General features: G+C 44.3%; 2 protein-coding genes across 6 annotated transcripts in view; one reads left to right on the forward strand and one right to left on the reverse strand.

Moving 5' to 3' along the window:
* The window catches only part of LOC135224533 (proteasome assembly chaperone 1-like), a 300,715-nt gene that overhangs the window by 200,576 nt on the left and 78,977 nt on the right, over window positions 1–21,162 (forward strand). For all 5 annotated transcript variants that reach the window (XM_064263624.1, XM_064263634.1, XM_064263614.1 and 2 more), the window contains one exon: window positions 20,490–20,587. Coding sequence is in view for 2 of the 5 variants with exons in the window: in XM_064263614.1 (XP_064119684.1) it covers window positions 20,490–20,587 (98 nt within the window). In the remaining 3 variants the exon portion in view is untranslated. The remainder of the gene's footprint in view (window positions 1–20,489; window positions 20,588–21,162) is intronic.
* Window positions 1–21,162, reverse strand: part of LOC135224523 (protein Wnt-9b-like) — a 162,055-nt gene that overhangs the window by 68,268 nt on the left and 72,625 nt on the right. The gene's annotated exons all lie outside the window — the stretch shown is intronic.

Below are 21,162 nucleotides of genomic sequence, written 5' to 3' on the forward strand. Positions count from 1 at the left end.
GTGAACGAGAGCAGCAGTGTTACAGATGTGGAAAGCTAGGGCACAGGAAGAATGAATGTCTGTGGGCGTTGGGAGCTTGCTTCGGGTGTGGGCAAACAGGGCATTTAGTGAGCGAGTGTAAGAAAGATAGGGATATTAAATGTTACAGGTGTGGGCAAGTAGGGCATATAGCAAGTGGATGTCGAGGTGCTCGTGTGACTGAGGTTTGCGGTAATTGCGGGAAGAATGGCATAATGCTAGGATGTGTAAGGAACAGCGGGCAAAGTGTGTTGAATGTGGAATGGAAGGTCATGTGGCGAGTGTGTGTAGGCGAAAGAGGATGAGTCAGGTTGGGAGTTCGGGAAACTAGGTACAAAGGGGATTCAGTTGGGTGGGTCCTCTGGTGTGCGGTCAGTAAGAGTGATGCATGTGCGTGAAGGATTGTTGCATGAAAAAGGGTTTGGAGGAAGAGCTCATGAATGTATAAGTGTAAAAGTGAGGTGCAAAGGGGTCTGTTTGGTTGCTTTGATTGATACTGGGTGCAGTGTCAGTGTTCTTTTTAAGAATGGATGTGACAAGTTGCGGAGTGAGTGTGAAATTAGGAAATGTAAAGGGGAGGTACGAGGAATAAGAAATTTGGGTATGCCTGTGGTGGGAATGTTGCGTGAAAATGTAGAAATCGCAGGGGTAGTGATGGATGAAGGTGACTTTTATGTGATCAAGGGAATGAGTGATAAGTATGATATGTTGTTAGGATACAGGGTTCCTGAAAAGAATTGGGTGGGATGGTGGTCCATCCGAGCAGGAATATGATTGAGTTGCATAGGAAGGGGAATGTACATGGAGAGTTGTACTTGGATAGGGGTGGAGGGGAGGGGTAAGCAGTAAAATATGGAAGGGAGTGCCGTTGGTTGTGAAAGAGAGTGTAAAAGTGCCGCGAGAAGTTGGAGAAGTTGTTAGTGTGAAAGTTGCGTGGCCCGATAGTCTTGGGATTGTCAAAGGTGACAAGTGTGCATATGTGGTTGAGGGTGTGGATGCGAACAAGTTGGTAAGAGCGAGCGTGCATGTGTACGACGGGATTTTGGATATGGAGAACCCTTGGGTTTTTGTGGCCTCATTGCCAAGTGTTAGGAAAAAGTGAGTGCGGGGTATACGTGAAGGTGATTGTGTGGGGTTGTTGTATACGTTGGTGGATGTGGATGACGAAAGATATGTTAGGGTGCGGCGGGTGATGACAGGTAGTATGAAAGAAAGTGATGAGTGGAAGTATGATGAGTTGAGAGAAAGAATTGAGGTGGATGAAAATGTTGGTGATGACGAGAGGGAGCAGTTGATGCAGATGTTGTGGGATAGGCGGGGTGCGTTGAGTCGGGGTGACGAGGATTTCAGGGGATCTAAGCTTCCAGAATTCAAAATAGTTTTGAGTGACGATACCCCCATATATCAGCGTCCCCGACACTTTTCTGCGCCTATTGCCCGAGAGATTGAGGAACAGTGTGAGGAACTTGAGAGAGTGGGAGTGATTGAGAGGAGCGAGAGTGCTTGGAATAGTCCCATAGTCCCAGTACGCAAGACAGATGGGAGTTTGAGGATGTGTGTGGATTACAGGAAGGTGAATGAAGTGACTGTGAAGGAGCGATTCCTGATGAATGTGGTGTCTGATTGTGTGTATAAGATGCATGGGATGAGAGTGTTCACAAAATTGGATTTGGTAAGGGGCTATTACCAGATGCCTCTTGAGGAAGGGAGCAGGCATGTTACGGCTTTTTCGAGTGGTAGCTGCCACTATCAATTCAAGAGGTTAAGTTTTGGATTGGCTAATGCGCCTGCTGCCTTCCAGAGGGCGATGAATGTAGTTTTGGCTGGTTTTGATAGAAGGAAGGTGACTGTGTTTATAGATGATGTTTTGATTGCAAGTGAGACTGTTGAGGAGAATGTGGAACTGCTTGAGAAGGTGTTAGAACGGTTGGAAGAGGTTGGAGTGAAAGTGAAGCTGGAGAAGTGTACGTGGTTGGCTGGGGAAGTGGAATTTCTTGGTCATAAGGTAAGTGCGAGTGGTGTAAGGAAGAGTGAAAAGTTTGTGGAAAAAGTAAAGGAGTTTCCACGTCCCCGGACCGTGCGGGAGTTAAAGGGTTTTTTGGGTTTGATTGAGTTCGGGAGGAAGTTTGTTAGGGATTGTTCGGGTATAGGGAAGCCGTTGACTGAATGGACCGGGAAGAAAAATTGTACTAAGCTGAGGTGGGATGAGCGAATGGTGGGAGCATTTGAGAGATTGAAAGAGGAGGCTGCTAGAGACGCCACCTTGGCTTTTCCGGAATATAGTGAGGATGCCAGTAAGCTTGAGTTGTATGCTGATGCTAGTAAGTTTAGTATGGGATGCCTTGGCTTGGTCAGATGCAAGAGGTGAATGGGGAGGGACAATTGAGAGTGATTGCGTATGTGAGTAAAGCTTTTAACAAAGCAGAGCTTAAGTATTCGTTGGTTGAGAAGGAGCTTGCGGCAATAAGGTTTTGTGTGAAAACGTTGAAAGTATTTTTGTATGGGGTAAAATTTGTCATAAGGACAGATCATCGGCCGTTGGTTTATATGATAAAGAAGGAAAGTGTGAATGCTAGGATTGCGAGGACAATTGAGGATTTGAGTGAGTTTGATTTTGGCTTAGAATATGTGCCAGGGAGTAAAAATGTGATTGCTGATACGATGTCTAGGATGCATGGTAAGGACAGTGGTATCGTGAAAAGTGACTGGGATCCGAATATGGTACCTGAGGGGTTGATGAGTGATGTGCAGAAGGAAGTGGCATATGCGGAGGAACAAGGTGGGGAAGGAGAAATGTTGCATGAATTGTTGTCAGCAGTAGCTGAGTTGTTTGGAATAAAAGTGTTGTTGTATTTTGGATGGGACAGACCGGTCGAATATCGAGGAAGGGCGAGTACAGGTAATGAACGTAGGGTTTTGATGATTCAGTGTGGGGAACGTGGTTGTAATTGGTTGGTTACAAAAAGGGACTGTGAAGGGGATCTGAGTCAGAATTGTGGAAATGGGGAATTGACTGAGGATGAATGTGATGAGGAGGATTGTGATGTGGATAACCAGGTGGATGTGTTAGTGAATGTGTGTATGCATGGGACTCGAGGGAAAATGGTGATGTTTGTCCGAGTAAATGATAGTGAGTACTGTAGTTTGGTTGACACAGGGGCACAAGTTTCCTTGGTGAGTGGGTCAGTGGTGAGTGAACTTGAGAGATGTGATTGGGAAGTGAAAAGGGAGTCTACAAGTGTGAGAATACATGGGTTAGGACAAGGAAGTGTTTTAGTATGGGAAGAGGTACGGTTAAAGGTTAGGTTGGGAGATCTTGAGGTAATGCATAACTTTATAGTTATAGGAGAAAATGATATGCCATCTTGCTTTTTAATAGGGGATAGATTTTTTGTGGAGGGATCCACGATATAGACGTAGATTATGAGAAATGGGAATTCTTAGAAAGGTGGGCAGACAAGTAGCTAGGATTCAAGATGGTAATGTGTTTGTAGCAAACTTTGTGGGTATGATTGATATTGCTAGGAGTGAGAATGATCTGTTGAGTGAGGAAGAGATTGAGGAAATGCAAAGTAAGTGCCTGGAGATAAGTGTGTTTGCGACAGTGGTTTGGGAGGAGTGCGTGTGGAAGACTGGCCATGTGAGTTGGATGTATATAAGAGGGTTGCTAAACGTTTTGTGGTGTGCAAAAACATAGTGTACTTTTTGCATCAGGAAGGGGTGTATGACAAGGAAGTGTATGTACCAGTGTTTTCTGTTGAGTCAGCTGTGAGTATGTGTTTGTTGGTGCATGATCGGTTTGGGCATATGGGAAAAAATACGTTGTGGGAATGCATGAGAGAGAGATTGTATGCTCCTGGGTTGAATAAGATTTGTGTGGATGTGGCTGTCACGTGTGAAGACTCTCAGAGGGGAAAGTATCAGAGTGTGCATGCAAGTCCACCTGTGTTGCGATTGCAGATGAAGGAGCCGTTTGAAATGCTTGTGATTGATTGTGTTTCTTTGCCTAGGACTGCAAGAGGACACGTGGGGATGATTGTGATGGTGGATCACATGAGTAAATTTGCCTATGTGGTTCCCATCAAAGATAAGAGGAGTGAAACTGTTGCACGAATGGTGGGTCAAGTGATGTTGCCCATGTGTGTGTGTAAGCCGGCAAAAATGTTGAGTGGTAATGGACCTGAGTTTGTGGGATGGGAATTTGAAGAAATGTTGAAGGAATGGGGTATTGTGCATGTGTATTCTGCTCCGTATATGCCCAGTGCGAATGGGTTGGCTGAAAGGACTGTTAGGACGATGACCAAGATTTTGCGAATGATGAGTAAGAGCGACAAGGATTGGGATATGTATGTAGGACGTGCAGTTTGGGCATATAATGCCACACTGCAGAAGAGTATAGGTATGTCTCCTTGTAAATATGTATTGAATTTTGAAAGGATTGTCAGACCGCGGTTGGGTCTGTCAGAAGGTGATCGGGATTTGTGGAAGAAAGCGAGTGAAAGGTTTGAGTGTTTTAAGATTGGGGATAAGGTGTTGAAAGAGGTGGTTGAGATGGGAAGAATGAATGTGAATAAAGTAAGGGAGAAATTTGAAGGGCCTTTTGAGATTTTGGAAGTGGGACCGAGTGGATTGAGTTATGTTTTGGGGAAATTGCGAGTAGGTGGGGGACTGGATGAGGTTAGGGCACACCATAACCAGCTCCGTAAGTGGAGGGAAGTACCACAGTATGTTCGGGAGAATGCGATGAGTGAGTGGTTGAGGGTGAATAAGTATGAGCCGACTGTCGGTGAACAAATTGGTCTGGGAGATCGACAGTTGGTGTTGGTTGAGTATGGAAGAAAACAGAAGAGTGTGGAGAGAGGAAGTGGAAGGAAAAAGCTTGAACGGCATGGTAAAGGGGTTGGTGGTAGGGTGCAAATGGTTGATAAAGCGTGTGCTACGGATGACTTTGGGGGATTGAATGATACTTGTATTGTATGTGGGTTTGAGTTGACAGGGACAAATGAGACTTCAGTGAAAAGGAAACTGAGTAGTGAGGAGGTAGTTGATAGGATGGATAAGTCTTTGCAGGAGTTTGACAGAAGTATGGATGAACTGAGTGGTTTGGTGGCCGAAATAGGGGAGATGTTGGAACCAGAGTTGGAAGACATCGGTGAAGTAGTGAATGGAATTTGGGAGGATGGTAGTGAGGGAGATATATAATGGGAGTTTGAAAGAAAGTGGTTTGGAAGAAGTGAATGGCAATGTAACTGAAAGTGTATGATGGTCCTCAAACAAGATCCAGGGGACCTGCATCTGAGCATCCTTGGGTGTTGCGAAAGTCAATTTAGTGTGGATATTGTGAGTGTAAGGAGATGTTGTCAAATGTAATGGGGGAGGTAATATGGAGGAGTAATGATAGTTTATATTTGACAACATCTCCAAAGGTTGTGTGAGACAGAGAGAGAGAGAGAGAGAGAGAGATTAGTGGAAGAATGAATGGGAGTGGTTAGATGGCGGTCGGAAGCATGTCTGTTGTGGCGCTCTGTAGGGAGTCAGTGGAAGTCTGTTACGAGAGTCGTAAGCAGTGAGGCGTCTGGTCAAGTCAGAGTTGGTTTTGACAGCAGTTATCCTTTGGTGTTTAGTTGTTTTGGTGGTAATTTATAGATTTTGGGGTTTTGAAGTTGTTGTGCGTGTGTCTGTCTGGTTGTGGTGAGGTTAAGAAGGTTGGTGGTGCATTTTCTGTGTCTGTTAGTGGTGGTTGGGGCAGTGTTGGTTTTGGCGGGTTGTTGTACTTCTGTAAGTCGTGTGGTTGTCGTGTTTTTTCGGGGTGTCGGTGTTCATCTGTATTGAGTTGTCAGGTTATTGAGTTTTTGTGGGGTTGTGGGTCTCGGGGGCGTTGGTTGGTGCTTGGTTGTCGGCGGTGGTTGTGTTGGCTAGCCTATAGCCTACATCCAGTGGACAGCACAGCCTAGCCCTGAGTAGCAGAAGCCAGAGGTGAGTACCTGTTTGTGTTTTTTGTTCTGTATGTAGGTATGGGTCAATTGTCCTGCTGTATTTTGTAGTGTTAAGTGGAAAGTGTGATTGAGGGTGGGTTTGATAGCCAGACAGGTTAAGTTTATGTGGGGAGGTTACTTGTTTTTTGTGATCCCGCCACAGCGCCAGCTAGGCGCGAGCCGCCATCCTGGCGCGAGCCGCGTTCCAGCAGCTAGGCGCGAGCCGCGTTCCAGCAGCCAGGTGCGAGCCGCGTTCCAGCAACCAGGCGCGAGGCGCCAGCCAGGCATCAGGCGCCATGATCTCCCGCATTGCCATATGAGAGAGAGGTCAGCTGCGAGGCTCCTCTTATTAGTTTTTTCGCAGGATCAGCCTTCTCATGGCAAAGGTGCAAGATGTTGCACAGGCGGCCGTCGCCTTTGTCAGGATGATTCTAGTACGGAGAGAAGCTCTTCTCCAATATACAGAGGACTGCTGTAACAGGCAGTTCTTCTCAGCGTGGTCTCTCTCCTTCAGTTCATACTCTTCCCTCATTATGACGAGGCAAGAACTCCAAGAAATTTCTGACTGAGAATCTCTTCTCTTCTGCGTTCGAGACGGCACTGCTGAAGGGGAACTTTAAGGTTCTCCCTACCGTAAGCCCAATCTCGGAACAGGAATTCTGCCCCTTCTTCGATTTTGGTGGTTATCGGAAAAACTATATGCTCGAATTCCTAGATTATTTACTCTCATATAAGTGCGTTTTTCCCTCGTTAGTGACATATTACACGTTTTGTCAAGCAAGTGTGTAACACATCATTGACAAAAATATTTACTCTTTGTCTCGAAAAGGGGTTTGTTCTCATTGACAGAGATCTTAATAACATTTTATTGTGTAAGCATAGGAAACTCGCAAGCAATATACAGTAGTACCTCGAGATACGAAAGGCTCAACTTACGAAAAATCCAAGTTACGAAAGCCAATACGAAAAATTTTACTGCTCTCCATACGAAAAGTTTTCAAGATACGAAAGGTTGTTGCTATAAAGTCCCGAGATTCGCCCGGACCACCGAGAACAATTTTAAAACTCCCGCACCGCCAACTGAGTAAACTCGCCACCATCCTCCCGCTCTCCCATTGGTTCCTGATGCTAGTCACCCCATAAGGTCCTGCTCTCCTATTGGTCAGCATCTACCCCTTGTGCTTTAAGTATTCTATTGGTAAAAGGTTGCTGTAAATTGAAAAACTTAGTATTCATGCAATACATTTAATAAAAAAAACATTAGGTAAAGATAGAATAAAGAATAGAAATGAATGGTTATTATACTGTTTGGTAGTTTCAGTAGTTGAAGAGAGAAAATGAAAATTTATGGCTTACTGTGTAAAAGTGATTGCTTGGCGATCGTTCGATACTCATAAGTGCTGGATGTAAACAGACGTTTGGAAGCTTTTTTTTGTTTGTTTGTTATAGTTAATGGTTACTTAATAATTATTTGAAATGAGTACATGCAATACATTTAATAAAAAAAATGTGAATTAGATATCATAAAATATAAAATAAATCAGACTGCCAACAAATACGCATTTTTTAGAATTCTTCTTCTGCTTTATTATTACGTTACGTATACGTATTACGTGTTTCATTATAGCTGTCAGTAACTCGGTATCTCCGTTAGGTAAAGATAGAATAAAGAATAGAAATGAATGGTTATTATACTGTTTGGTGGTTTCATTAGTTGAAGAGAGATACTAATGACAATTTATGAAGACGGGTAAGATCTGAATGTAAACAATTGATTGAAAGGTTTGTTTTTTGTTTGTTTGTGTATTATAGTTAATGATTAATTAATAATTATTTGAAATGAGTACATACTGATTATTTATACATTTCATACAATCAACTTACCTGTCAGATATATACATAGCTAAGACTCCGTCGTCCCCGACAGAAATTCAAATTTCGCGGCACACGCTGCAGGTAGGTCAGGTGATCTACCGTCCTGCCCTGGGTGGCAGGATTAGGAACCATTCCTGTTTTCTATCATATTTTTTCTGTCGCTTGGAATGTAAACAACGTTTGCAGTTCCTCCTGACTTGATTTTTGGATTTCATCGCCATCGATCTTCTGGGCTATCTTTTGCAGGGAAGTACTGGATCTTTGGTTCGGCATACGCATATTAATTTGTTTTGATAACTTTGGCTTCGAAAATTTCGAAGAATTGTTTACGTGTAACTACCGAACTTTTCGGTAGACAATCACATAGTTTGCAAGAAGGAAAATTTTAATATTTATTCATAATAACGTGTAGTAAATGTTAGAATTGATTGAGCTAACTTCCTTCTTGACGATGTAAGGAAAGAATAGTTACGCTTCCTTTAAAAGTTTATATAGCTCTCGTACTAACGAGCAGTTAGAGCATTAACATTACTAGTAGTGTGGTATCCTCATCTCCTTCTTACTTCACAGAATCTTCAAATTCATATTGCAATTTGAAGACAAAGGAATGTAGCTCAAAATACGAGCTATTGAAAGGTAAGAAGTGTTTTTACTGTTAGTGCAGTGGAGGGTGCGTTCTGTTCGGCTCTGTTTCGCTCCCAGGCCTAGACCTCTTCCAAGCTCACATACCCAGAGGAGAAGGAAAGTCGAAAGCCTTACGGAGGTTATGGAGAATCCCCACCGATCAGGCGTCCCCTCGGCAGGATCTGTAGAACGTCCCAGACTGCCAAGTTCGCCATTGGAAAGGCGTCCTAATTAGTAGAGGGTGCGTTCGATCGGCTCTGTCTCGCTCTCAGGCCTAGACCTCTTCCAAACTCACAAGCCCAGAGGAGAAGGAAAGTCGAAGCCTTACGGAGGTTATGGAGAATCCCCACCGATCGGGCGTTCCCTCGGCAGGATCTGTAAAACGTCCCAGACTGCCAGGGATAGCCATTGCAAAGGCAGCCTTTAAAAAGTGCGTCTGTTCTTCCGTTTCTTCATCTTGCATCCGAAAAGACGAAGAATGTACATGTTAGAAGTTCGGACGATCTGGCTCGTTCTCTGAATAAGAGAACACTGACTCACTGAGCGAGAGGCTGAGAGCCAGCCAGCAAGCTAGCGCGAGCCACGTTCCAACAGCCAGCAGCGAGCCGCGTTCCAACAAGACTAGCGCGAGCCGCGTTCCAAACAGACTAGCGCGAGCCTCGTTCATACAGATAAACGCGAGCCGCGTTCCAGCAACTGAGTGCGAGCCGCGTTCCAGAACTTTTTCTTGGCGCAAGGCGCCTTCAAAGAGAAAACAGACTGGCTTGAACTAAGGAGCCTTATAGTAGAATGGCAATAAGAAGGATGCTTCCATTGAACGTTTTCTGGGCAAGAGGCTCGTATAACAAGACTAGAGGCGCTCGGATCTATTAGGGCGCACGGGACCTTCCACGCAAGCGGAACGTTCCAGGAGCGAGTCTCCTTTCTAGCGTGCGGAACATTCCAGGCGCGCGGAACTATCCAGACGCTAGGCGCTAGGCGCAAGGATCCAGACGCCAGGCGTCAGAAGATTTCAAAAATCTTCATTAGAGAGAGAGGTCAGTCGCGAGACTCCTCTTTGAATTTTTAACTTGAACAACTTTCCCCTGGCAAATGTGCAAGATGTCGCAGGCGGCCGTTGCTTTTGTCAGAAGGATTCTGATACTAAGAGAAGCCCCTTTTCATTATTCAGAAGACTCCTTTGTTAGGCAGTTTCCTCTCAATGCGGACTCCTCTCCTTCATCCATGCTCTTCCCTCGTTTTGAGGAGGCAAGAGCTTTGGGAGTTTTTCTTAATAAGATCTCATCGATGTTTGGGTATGATGGCGGATAGAAAATATCTACTTCCTTCCGTAAACCCTAGTGATGAACAGGAATTCTGTCTCTTCCGCGATTTATGAAGAAATCACGAAGATTTAAAGAGTTACTTGATTAACTTCGTTCCTTAAGGATATATATGTATGTATATATATATGTATATATGTGTTATATTATATATATAGATATATCTATATATATATATATATATATATATATATATCTATAATATAATATTATTATATAATATATATATATATATATAGATATATATATATATATGTATATATATATATATTGATATATATATGTATATGTATATATATATATAATTATACTCTTTCTATCGTTCTATTAACAAAAAGAACGAAGATAGTAGAAGGTAGTAGAGTTTCTGCTGTATGAGAATACGATACGGTCAATTCATAACACATACCGTAGTTACTTCTTTTCTGTGCAACTCAATTACAAGTATCCTTCTACGTCTCTCCTAGGAAGGACTACGCTTAAAGGGATTGTTAAGACTACACCTACTTAGCTTCTAGATTTATCGAAGTCTTGTTTCGCTTAAATATGCTTTAATAAGAACTTCCTGAAGTTCGATAATAATTTTATTAAATTCCTTTATTAATTGGAGTAGCTGGCAACTCTGGAAGAGTAAGCGGGGACTGCTTTCGCTGAGAGCCTGAGACCAACGCAGTACGCCTATGCCAGTTACTGTCAGTACCATGTAGGTGTCAGTCATGAGCGGTCGGGCGAATCTCTCTCTCCTGCGGGATGGAATAACTTTCCGTATCTCTCCCCTACAATTGCGGTCTTAACCTCGGATTGAGGGGATAGTTAAGCTAACATAAATAAATATTGTATGCCTTTTGCTAAGAAGCTTTCAATAAGAGAGATAGTACAACCTTTCAATGCGGTTTACCGTAGGTAACATTATTAAAGGATTCTATCGCAGCAGAACATTATATTATGTAATGCTCTCAGGCTTACGAAAGCATAGCTTATTAGAGTACCTGCTCAGAAGAAGATGGATGAGTCGGATGGGAAACATTCTCTTTGGGGCAGAACTTGTTTCCCTGAATGGACTATACTAGTGTATAAAGTTTTTTCCTACTAAGAACGGAATTAACATGTGAAAGGATGTCGGGTACCATAAAGGCACAGGTGTTCTGGCACATAACATAAAAAGAATTAGAAGAAAGCGCCAGTCTGGCGCAACGCGCCAGTCTGGCGCAACGCGCCAGAAGTACCAACCTAGCGCAATGCTCCAGAAGCGCCAGCCTGGCGCAAAATTTGCGCTAGAAGCGCCAGCCTGGCGCAGTGAGCCAAGAGCACCATCCAAGATTTTCTCGTTTTAGCGAGTTATTAACCTAGGAGTCAGTAGACTCTCGGACACCAAGCTCGGTAACGGCAAGATTCGTTCCTGATTTCGTTACCCATTTAATCACTTAGGCCAGTTCCACGACACTCTCATATCGCATAGAGCATCGAGAATCTCTTTTTTCGCTCCTATTCGCGTTAACAAAGAGATCCTTCTCGATCGACGATAATAACTGTTAACATGTTTAACATTTATTGGAAAGAGTTGTGAGAAGACGAACAGGCTTCCTATAGACTGCTTCCTTTTCCTACTTCTCCCCCGATTGAAGATGACGTGGGAAAAGCTTCAAGGAAGATTATCTTGCCAGTACAAGAGCAACTGGCCTCTTTGGTGGGAGTGTTAGCGCCTCGTAGGAAGGACGTTGCGCTTCCAATCAAGAAGTCTCGTCCTCTCTCCCCTGCGAAGCGAGAGGCGTCATGCAGACGTGAAGCTTCCAAAAAAAACATATCGCAGAGGCTTCGGTTTTCGAGAGCGAGATTCGGGATAATCTTTGCGGAAGACACGTAACGCCAGAGAGACGTGAGACGTCGTCAAGACATGAATAGTCATTTAAAGCTGCTTTTAGACGCGAGGCTCCAACCAAAATTTTGGCGCCAGTTAGGACGCCTTTTGAGAGCGAAGCGTCTTCCAGGCGCGAGGCGTCATCCAGACGTCAGCAGCCACACAAACGGGAGGCGTCAGCCAGGACGCTTGGCTGACTAGAAGCGTGCATCCAAGCGGGAAGCGTCATCCATTTATGGAGAGAAGCCTGGGCTGTTGGCGCCTTCCAGGACTATTAAAGCGGGGAAGAGGAAGGAATATCATTCCCTTAGCCCCTCTCCTATTAGGAGTTTGTCTCCTCCAGAGGAAAGACGTACTGAATTAGCAGCGGAGACTCATCTAGACCCCGAGTTAGAAGTAAACTCGGAGGAGGAGTATCAAGGAAGAGAAGGACTGTCGAACTATAATGTTTTGACAGCCTTGCTTCTAGAGGAGTATGGAGACGACTTGACTCCTGCCTCTCCTCCTTCTCCGCGCTCTCTTGAGTGCAAAGACGAAGAATCTTCGTTTTTTCTTAGAATGAAGCCCGCCATTTCGATGAAGAGGGCTCTTCAGTCTTTAGACTCTTGGATGAAGTTGAAGAAGGAGTTAGTTAGAACGGTCTTCTGCATGCCTCCAGCGAGGACTAGCTGGTAAAAGAGGCATTTGATATCAGACGGGAGAGAATATGGGTATTTCTCTTCCGTCTACGTCAGAAGCGGACTTTTCGACCTTAGTTGACGCTTCACGTAGACAAGGTTTGAACTCTGCCCGTATAACTTGGGGCATTTCAGAACTGGACCATCTCCTCAAGGGACTCTTTCAGGTATTGGAAGTTTTCAACTTCTTAGATTGGTCCCTTGGGGTGATGTCCAAGAAAGCCCATGATTCTGAAGGACTCGAACCAGAAGTCCTTCTGTGTATTTTGTCTTGTATAGACAAAGCGGTTCAGGATGGCTCGGTTGAGATCTCCTCTTTGTTTGGAGCAGGTCTTCTTAAAAGAGGACAGTATATAGTGTCTTTTTAACCAAAGCGGTCTCCCACGCTCAGAGGGCAGCGCTTCTGTACTCGCCTTTGTCTGACTTTTTGTTCCCTTCTCAGTAGTGAAGGACATTTCTCGTTCATTAACTGAGAAGGCGACTCAAGACCTTCTGACACAGTCAGTAAGGAAGAAGAAACCTGCAGACAGCCCCAAGAACACTGTCATTGTCTGATGAGGAGAAAGACCGGGCCTACAACCTGACACAGATGTGCTAGATGCGAACATATAGGACAGATAAGAGTGTCCGATGTGGACATTGCCAGACATCCTCGAGACTCTACCAAGCTCGAAGCTCCGGCAAGTGGGGAGGAGCCACCCAGGCGCGAGGCGCCAGGCAGGAGCGAGGCGCCAGGCAGGCGCGAGGTACCAGCCAGCGGCGAAGCTCCAGGCAGGCGCAAGGCGCCACTCCAACCGGGTGCGAGACGCCAGCCAGGCGAGAAGCTCCAGGCAGGCGCAAGGCGCCAGGCAGGCACAAAGCGCCAACCTGGCGCGAGACGCCAGCCAGGCGCGAGGCCAGGAGGCACAAAGCGCCAACCTGGCGCGAGCAGCCAGGCGCGAGGTGCCAGCCAGCGCGAAGCTCCAGGCAGGCGCAAGCCCTCCAACCAGGAGCTAGACGCCAGCCAGGCGCGAAGCTCCAGGCGGCGAGGCGCCAGGCAAGCACGCGCCAGCCGGCGCGAGCCAGCCAAGCAGGCGCAAGCAGCGAGGCAAGCAGGAGGCAGGCCAAGGCTCTAGGCGCGAATCTCCAGCTAAGACGCGAAGCGTCATCCAGATGCGAGGCGCCAGTCAAGCGAAAGGTACCAGACAAGCGCTAGGCGCCAACCAAGAGCGAAGCACCAGCCAGGCGCGAGGTTCCTGCCAGGCTTCAGGCTTCAGTCGGGTGAGATCCATTTCAAGAAAGCCCTGGTCTTCTTTGAAACATGGAGAATCTCGCCTAAGCACTTCATTAGTGACTTGATTCCTTCAAAACAGCTGAGAATTAAAAAGCGCAGGAAGTGCGCGCTTTTGCAAATTCTTGTTCTTTACATAACAATATGTCATATAAGACATATTAGCTGTGTTGTACGGTAGAGGCAACTCTGTGTTGACTTCTCATTACACAAAGGATGTCAAGTTAACCTACGAGAGATCCTTCTCTTTTGGTTTATACGTTTCTGCGGATACGTTACTGGGATAAGGAGCCGACACTGATCCTTAACTTTGAGTTAAAGTTTTTTAACAGTGAAATTATTGGGGTTTTTGAAAGGAGTGTGGGGATAACTCTTTCCAATTTGAGCGCGAACCCTCGTGTTAGGATCAGGTGATCGGGATCGGTGTTGCGCTCCTTCATAAGGTGTATTGTCATATAAGTGGATCAGCACCCATTGACAAAGTCCTTTCAGGCTCTGCCGAGTAAGTGGATAAGACCCCTTCGGCAGACCCACAAGAACTCTTGGCCATAGATCACATATCTCGCTAAAGTTTCTTGAGGTGATGCAGACTACTGGGCAAACACCCACGAAGTCTACCACCTATCAGGTAGGAACCAAGGTTTTATTTATACCTACAACATATGTTGTTTACCTGTCTATTCCATATAGTAGCTGTCTCTTACCCTCCACCGAAGGGTGCCAATCAGCTATGTATATATCTGACAGGTAAGTTGATTGTATGAAAATGATATTGTTATGATACAATAAAGTTTCATACATACTTACCTGGCAGATATATACGATTAGGGCCCACCCAGCCTCCCCGCAAGGAGACAGGTGGAAGAGAAAAAAATATGATAGAAAACAGGAATGGTTCCTAATCCTGCCACCCAGGGCAGGACGGTAGATCACCTGACCTACCTGCAGCGTGTGCCGCGAAATTTGAATTTCTGTCGGGGACGACGGAGTCTTAGCTATGTATATATCTGGCAGGTAAGTATGTATGAAACTTTATTGTATCATAACAATATCATTTTTATTGGCATATTCTAAGCTTTTAGCTCTTAGGTTTAGATGTCAGAATCATAGACTAGGCTACAGTAGCAACCGCTAACATAGGCTAGGCTTATTGCTAAGGGACATATGCCAAAGTCCTAATATATGCAGTAAAAATGGGTTTGAACATTATATGCAGTTGATAATACTCAAGTATGTACAGTATTTTGCCTTTTTGGAGTCTTATTTCTTCCGTCGTAACCCAAGAACATGTGTTTTAGGCCTGGAAATATAATTTACTGGGGTGTTTTTAGAGGGCTTGGAATGGATTAGCCATTTTACATGTTAAATGTGTTCCGAGATACGAAAAACTCTTGATACGAAGGCCGTCTCGGAACGGATTAATTTCGTATCTCGAGGTACCACTGTATTTAAGCGAAACAGGATTCGCTAAATACAGAAGCTGAGTTGATGTTGTCGTAATAATACCTTTAAGTGTTGTCCCTACACCGGAAACTCCTGGAATGTCGCAAGGAGTACCTATTAATTGCACTTAGAGTAATGGTCCTTTCGGTTGCCATCCGTAGAGGAATCTTCGGTACGCTTATATGACTTGAACCATACAGTAGAAAAAATAACGCAAAGGTAAAATACATAGAGTATTGTAGTCATTGGAACAGCTAATTCTCTACTACATTCTTTCCTCGATGAGGAAGAGAGAGAAGGGATATCGACTGTCTTTGTTCCTTTCGACAAGGAAGAGAATTAGTATTAGCCGAAGGAAATCCTCAAGTGAGAACCGAGGACTGAAGAGGGAAGTTCTAGCTTCCTGTGCTATTGGATATAAGACTTCATGGACTTAGTCTCCAAGTTTTTTTCCTGGAAGAGCCTCTAACCAATGAAGGAGAGCTCTTCCGAATCCTCGCATCAGGTTTTCGGCTCGATAATATTAATAAACCTATTCCTTCATTGAATGGAGTAACTGACAACTCAGGAAGAATACTGCGAGACGGCGAACGTAGATTGCTGTCACTGTAGACCAACGCAGTACCATCTAGTTCTCTGTCATGAGCGGTCGGTTACATCTCTCTCTCCTACGGGATTGACTGGCTAACCGTATCTCTCCCCTACAATCACGGACTTTAGCCTCGGATTGAGGGGAATTTGTAGGCAAACATGAATAAACATTGTCTGCGTTTTGCTAAGAAGCTTTCAATAGAAAGATCTCTTACACCTTTTCAATGCTGTTTACCGCAATGTAACAGAATTATGGACGAGTCTGATGCGGAATAGCACTATATTATATAATGCTCTCATGCTTATGAAAGCATAACCTTATTAGAGAACAGAGCATGCTCAGTGAGACAATGGATGAGTCTGCTGGGAACCATTTCTTCGTGGCAGAAGTTTGTTTCCCTGAATGGACAACAATGCAGACTTATATAATTTTTTCCTACCAAGAAACGGAAATAATATACGAGAGGGTGGCGGTAACCTGACAGAGGTACAGATGTCCTGGCACATAGTCTAAAGAATTGCAAGCAATTTAGTTGATTCTACAATTCCTCGATACAGCGAGTTGTTAACCGAAGGGTTCAGTAGCCTCTCTGATAGCAGGCTCGGTAGCATCACGGTCCGTTCCTGATTTCGTTCCCCATCTAACTGGACGGGGGTTTCGATCCCAGGGAGGGACAAAATGATTTTTAAATCAATTAGGCCAATTCCACAGCTCTCTCATATCTAAAGGAGCATCGAGAATCTCTCTCTTCGCCCCTGTTCGCGTGAACAAGAGAGAACCTGTTTGGAGCACAGGCACGGAACGTAACGATCCTCAAGAGGTTCACTGCACGATGTTGCACGTCCGTGAGAATCGTCTCGATTGACGAGAATAACTATTGACGTCTGACTAATCTTCGTTGGAAAGAGAGTTGTGGAAACCTGGGAGACGTCTTGTTCATAGATCTCTTCGCAATGTTGAAGACGAAGAGGCTTCCTCTAGACTGCTTCCTTATTCTTGATCCAAGAGCGGTAGCAATATACGTTATCCTTTAGTTTGGAAGGGGAATAAATATTAGTCTGTTTCCCCTATACAAATTCTTAACAGATGTATTAAGATAATTACTGGTGTCAGAGGGAGAGAGGATGATGCTTTTTGCCCCATTTTTGGCCTTCGAGAGGCTGGATTCACAGAGGTCACGTCCTTCCTACAGCACTTTCCAAAGGCCTTCCCAAGAGAGTTGGTCTACTCTATCAGCCTCACTTAGAAAGGGACCTCAAAAACCTCTCCACTCCGAGTCTGTCTGCGTGCAGACTGACGAGAAGTTGACATGAATGGGAGGATTTTTCAAGGTGAATGGCGAGTGTCATGGCCAAGACAAAGAAGTGCTGCAGATCTTGCTGGGTTTAATGAAGAAACCGTCCTCTTCCGATACCTCTGTAACCTACATGGCTGTTTTCTTCCCTTTCTGAGAGAAGAATCACCTTTGGATATAACTGCTATCAAAGAATACAGTAGCAGGCTATACTCTGTCTTTACAAAGGGACTTAAAGATAGCAGAGGACTAAGATCTTAGGGATCTTATACGATACCTCGAGATAACCAAGAGTAGGACATCATGTACTTCGAGTTGGAATCTTTTCGTGGCCCGCAGATTCCTTGTTCCGACAAGTTGGAACCTCCTCATCAAGCTTCTTTTAGAAATCTTATGAGGAAATTCATTTTTTTCTCTTGACCCTAGCAACTACCAAGAGGACAAGTGAATTTCATGTATTGGAGTCTCGCATCGGATTCAATGGAGACTCGGCGATTGGTTCTTGCCAGCACATTATTTCTGGCAAAGAACTAAAACCCTTCTAACCCTGGCTCAGAGCTTTGAAGTCAAGGGACTTTCCCATTTAATAGGGGAAGAGATAGAAGGGTCTCTTTGCCCAGTCAGGGCGCTTAAGTTTTATCTTCAGCAGAAGAAATGGCTTAAGGGTTGCCTACAGAGTCTTTGGGGTGCTATGAGGGCCCGAAGCGCTTCCCAGAAGGTACTCAGAGGGATACGACAAGAGCCAAGAAAGCCCTGGGTTCGCCCACTTTTGGCTCGGGGTAATCTTCGACTTCCAGACCTTCTTCCCTTCCTTTGGGCAAGGAGAGGGAAGATTCTGCAATGAGAAACCGCCTTAACATGCAGGAATAGATCTCGTCAGCAACGGAAGTACTCACGAAGGATCCTCCTCGGAGGAAGACTCGTCTCTCTCGTCCTATTAAGATATCCTATCGTCTATTGGACGTACCTGGCTCCAAGTGCCTCCCCTCGTCCTAGGCCAGAGGCTCCAGGTAGAAGAGAACCTTACACCCTTCTCCAGTCTCCGGACAAACTATTGTCTGTTTGTTCAGGATCCTCGGGCAACGAAGCGCCAGCCAGGCGCCAAGTGCCAAACAGACGAAAAGCGCCAGTGGCAGACAGCTCGGACGAGCACGTTTATTGTCCGAGGCGGGGAAGGCGCGGGTCTCCAACCTGGTGCAAATGCGCCAGAGGTGGACAGACCGGACAGGCGAGAGTGTCCGATGTGGACATCGCCAGCCAGCCTCGAAACTCCAGCCAGGCTTAAAGCTCCAGCAAGGGGGGAGGCGCCAGCCAGGCGCGAGGCACCAGAAGCGTCAGCCAGGAGCCAGGCTCCAGCTAGGCGCCAGGCACCAGAAGTGCCTGCCAAGAGTGATGCTCCAGCCAGGCGCCAGGCTTCATCCAGAAGAGATCCATATCAAAGAATGCCCTGGCCTTCTTTGAGACAAGTGTGATCTCCAATGCACTTGATAAGTGCCTTGATGATTCCTTCAAACAGCTGAGAATTAAAAAGTGCATGAAGTGCGAGCTTTTGCGAAATTCTTGTTCTTTCCATAAGAATATGTCAATAATGACATATTAGCTGTCACTTACGGGAGATGCAACTCTGTGTTGTCAAGATAACCTACGAGAGATCCTTCTCTCTTGGTTTATATGTGTCTGCGGATACGTTGCTGGGATAGGGAGCCGATACTGATCCTTAACTAGTGAGTTAAATTTTATTTAACGTCGAGTTTTTTAGGGTGTTTGAAAGGAGTTTGGGATAACTCTTTTCAATTTAAGTACTAACCCTCGTGTTAGGATCAGGTGATCGGGATCAGTGTTGTGCTCCTTAATTATGCCACTAGGCAAGGTGTGTTGTCATGTAAGTGGATAAGACCCCATTGACAAATGCCATCAGGCTCTGTTGAGTAAGTGGATAAGACCCCATCGACAGACCCACAAGAACTCTTAGCCATAGGTCACATCCTCGCTGAGGCTCTTGAGGCGAAGCAGACTCCTAAGCAGTAGCTATGAAGTCTTCCGCCTAAACAAGTAGGAACCAAGGTTTTATTTATTACCTACAACGTATGTTGTTTACCTGTCTATTCAGTAAATAGCTGTCTCTTACCCATCACCAAGGGTGCCAATCAGCTAAGTATATATCTGACAGGGAAGTTGAATGTACAAAAATGATATTGTTATTGTACAATAAAGTTTTGTGCATACTTACCTGGCAGATATATACGATTAAATGGCCCACCCAGCCTCCCCTCAGGAGACAAGTGGAAGAGAAAATCTGATTAGAAAACAGGAATGGTTCCTATTCCTGCCACCCAGCAGCAGGGCGGTAGATCACCTGACCTACCTGTAGTGTGTGCCGCGAAATTCGAATTTCTGTCGGGGACGACGGAGTCTATAGCTAAGTATATATCTGCCAGGTAAGTATGTACAAAACTTTATTGTACAATAACAATATAATTTTTCTGGTTAATTGAAGACTCATTGTTTTGATGTAGGTTGAATGTATTTTAGATATTTATTGCCTGATAACATGCAAGAAATAAATGATTGAACCACATTGATATTTGGTGTCAGCCCCATATGGCATATGGTGGTGGGGCTACATTGTAGCCAGTGTCCAGTGGCCAGTTCACTAGCTGAAGTGTGTTGGTTAACTGTGATTACATCATTCAGCTTTTGTGCTTTGTCTGTGGTTAATGTCTGATTGTAGTAGTAATTTTATTTTATTAAGTTTTTGTAAATGCATATGAGTAATCATCACATGCTCCCAACCCATGCTGGGACACCGCAGAGTCTATGAGAATTGTAACTCTTACCAGCTGATGAGGCTACTGCTGTAATTGGATACATATTTGCAAATGTTTCTGTAAAGGCAGCTCTGTTATTCTTAAAAGATAACTCATAAAGAGTACAGAATATAAAGAGTACAGAATACTAGGAATGCAAGTAACTTGTGTAAGCCTAGTCTAGTCAGATTGCTAGCCTATAGCCTAGGCCATACCACATACTACCATCTTGAAGGTTTTTTTCTTGAGACTAAACTCCTATTTAAATTAGAGTTAAATTTTCCAAATGAATATTTCATTTTGCAGTAGTTTTCATGTCTTTAACAATTTCTGGTAGTTTCATCATTACGGTAATTATAGATGCCCCTAAAGGCAGTCTTAAAGTAATTTAATGATACCAAAATGGTTTATGACATTGTTGTCGTGCCTGCCTTGTTTATGACTTAACATTTACATCTTGCATAATTGCAGCTAAAATTTTCAGCGAGACCAATACTCATAAGTAATTACCCAATTAACTTTACATTGCAGCTTTTGTGATTAGCCTATGCCTAGTTTTTATTGGGCATTACTGTTAAACGGCACAAGTACTGATTTTTTGTGCTGTGGAATATTGCATTTCAAGAAATTTCTGTGGATGGTGATGTAAAATTAGTAATAAAACGTAAGTTTTTGTTTGGTGTTTTATATCAAAAATTTTTTTGACACTGCTTTAATGAGTTTTTTTCTTTCAGGCTTAACTTATCCTTAGACTTGAAGAATGCAGAAGAAACAAAGTCCCGGATTTCAAAGTGTGATGCTCTCATTATATCATATGGAACTCTTGCCTCAGGTAGGAATATTATGGTACTTATACAGTGCTTAAATGTACTACATGTACTATACAGTATGCAGTATCTATAAAATGTGTGCACTGCACTGATCTTTAAAGTTAATGGGTCTATATATTTGTGCACCTATACAGTATACAGATGCAGATAGGAAAAGATTATTACATATAAAACCACCATTCGTTAAGTGATTACAGAGAACCGTTATTGGTTCCATAGTCATTAGTGCTACAACGTCTTGAATTTTCCAGTGAGTTTTGAGGTGTGAATTTGAACTTTTCCATACTAGAGTTAAATCCATTGCATTAAATGCTCTAATATATGGTTGCTGCAGTGAGATCTAAACTTAAATTAAAATTGTTCCGATACGAAATACAAACCTTCGGTCCTTTAACAATAGGAAGGTACTTGGCGGCAGCTGAACCGGTTGTAAGCTTTCGAACAAGGGGTTTCGGTATTTAACTACTTGTCCGGCAGTTAGCGGTACGCTCAACTGCGAGGCGAGGAGTCACTTTGCTGTCATCTGCGCTAGTGGATGGACGTGCTGCTCTTCGTCTCTCTGCCCGCTTCTGTCGTA

This window comes from Macrobrachium nipponense, chromosome 20 (genome assembly GCF_015104395.2).
Source record: "Macrobrachium nipponense isolate FS-2020 chromosome 20, ASM1510439v2, whole genome shotgun sequence".
Lineage (NCBI taxonomy): Eukaryota > Metazoa > Arthropoda > Malacostraca > Decapoda > Palaemonidae > Macrobrachium > Macrobrachium nipponense.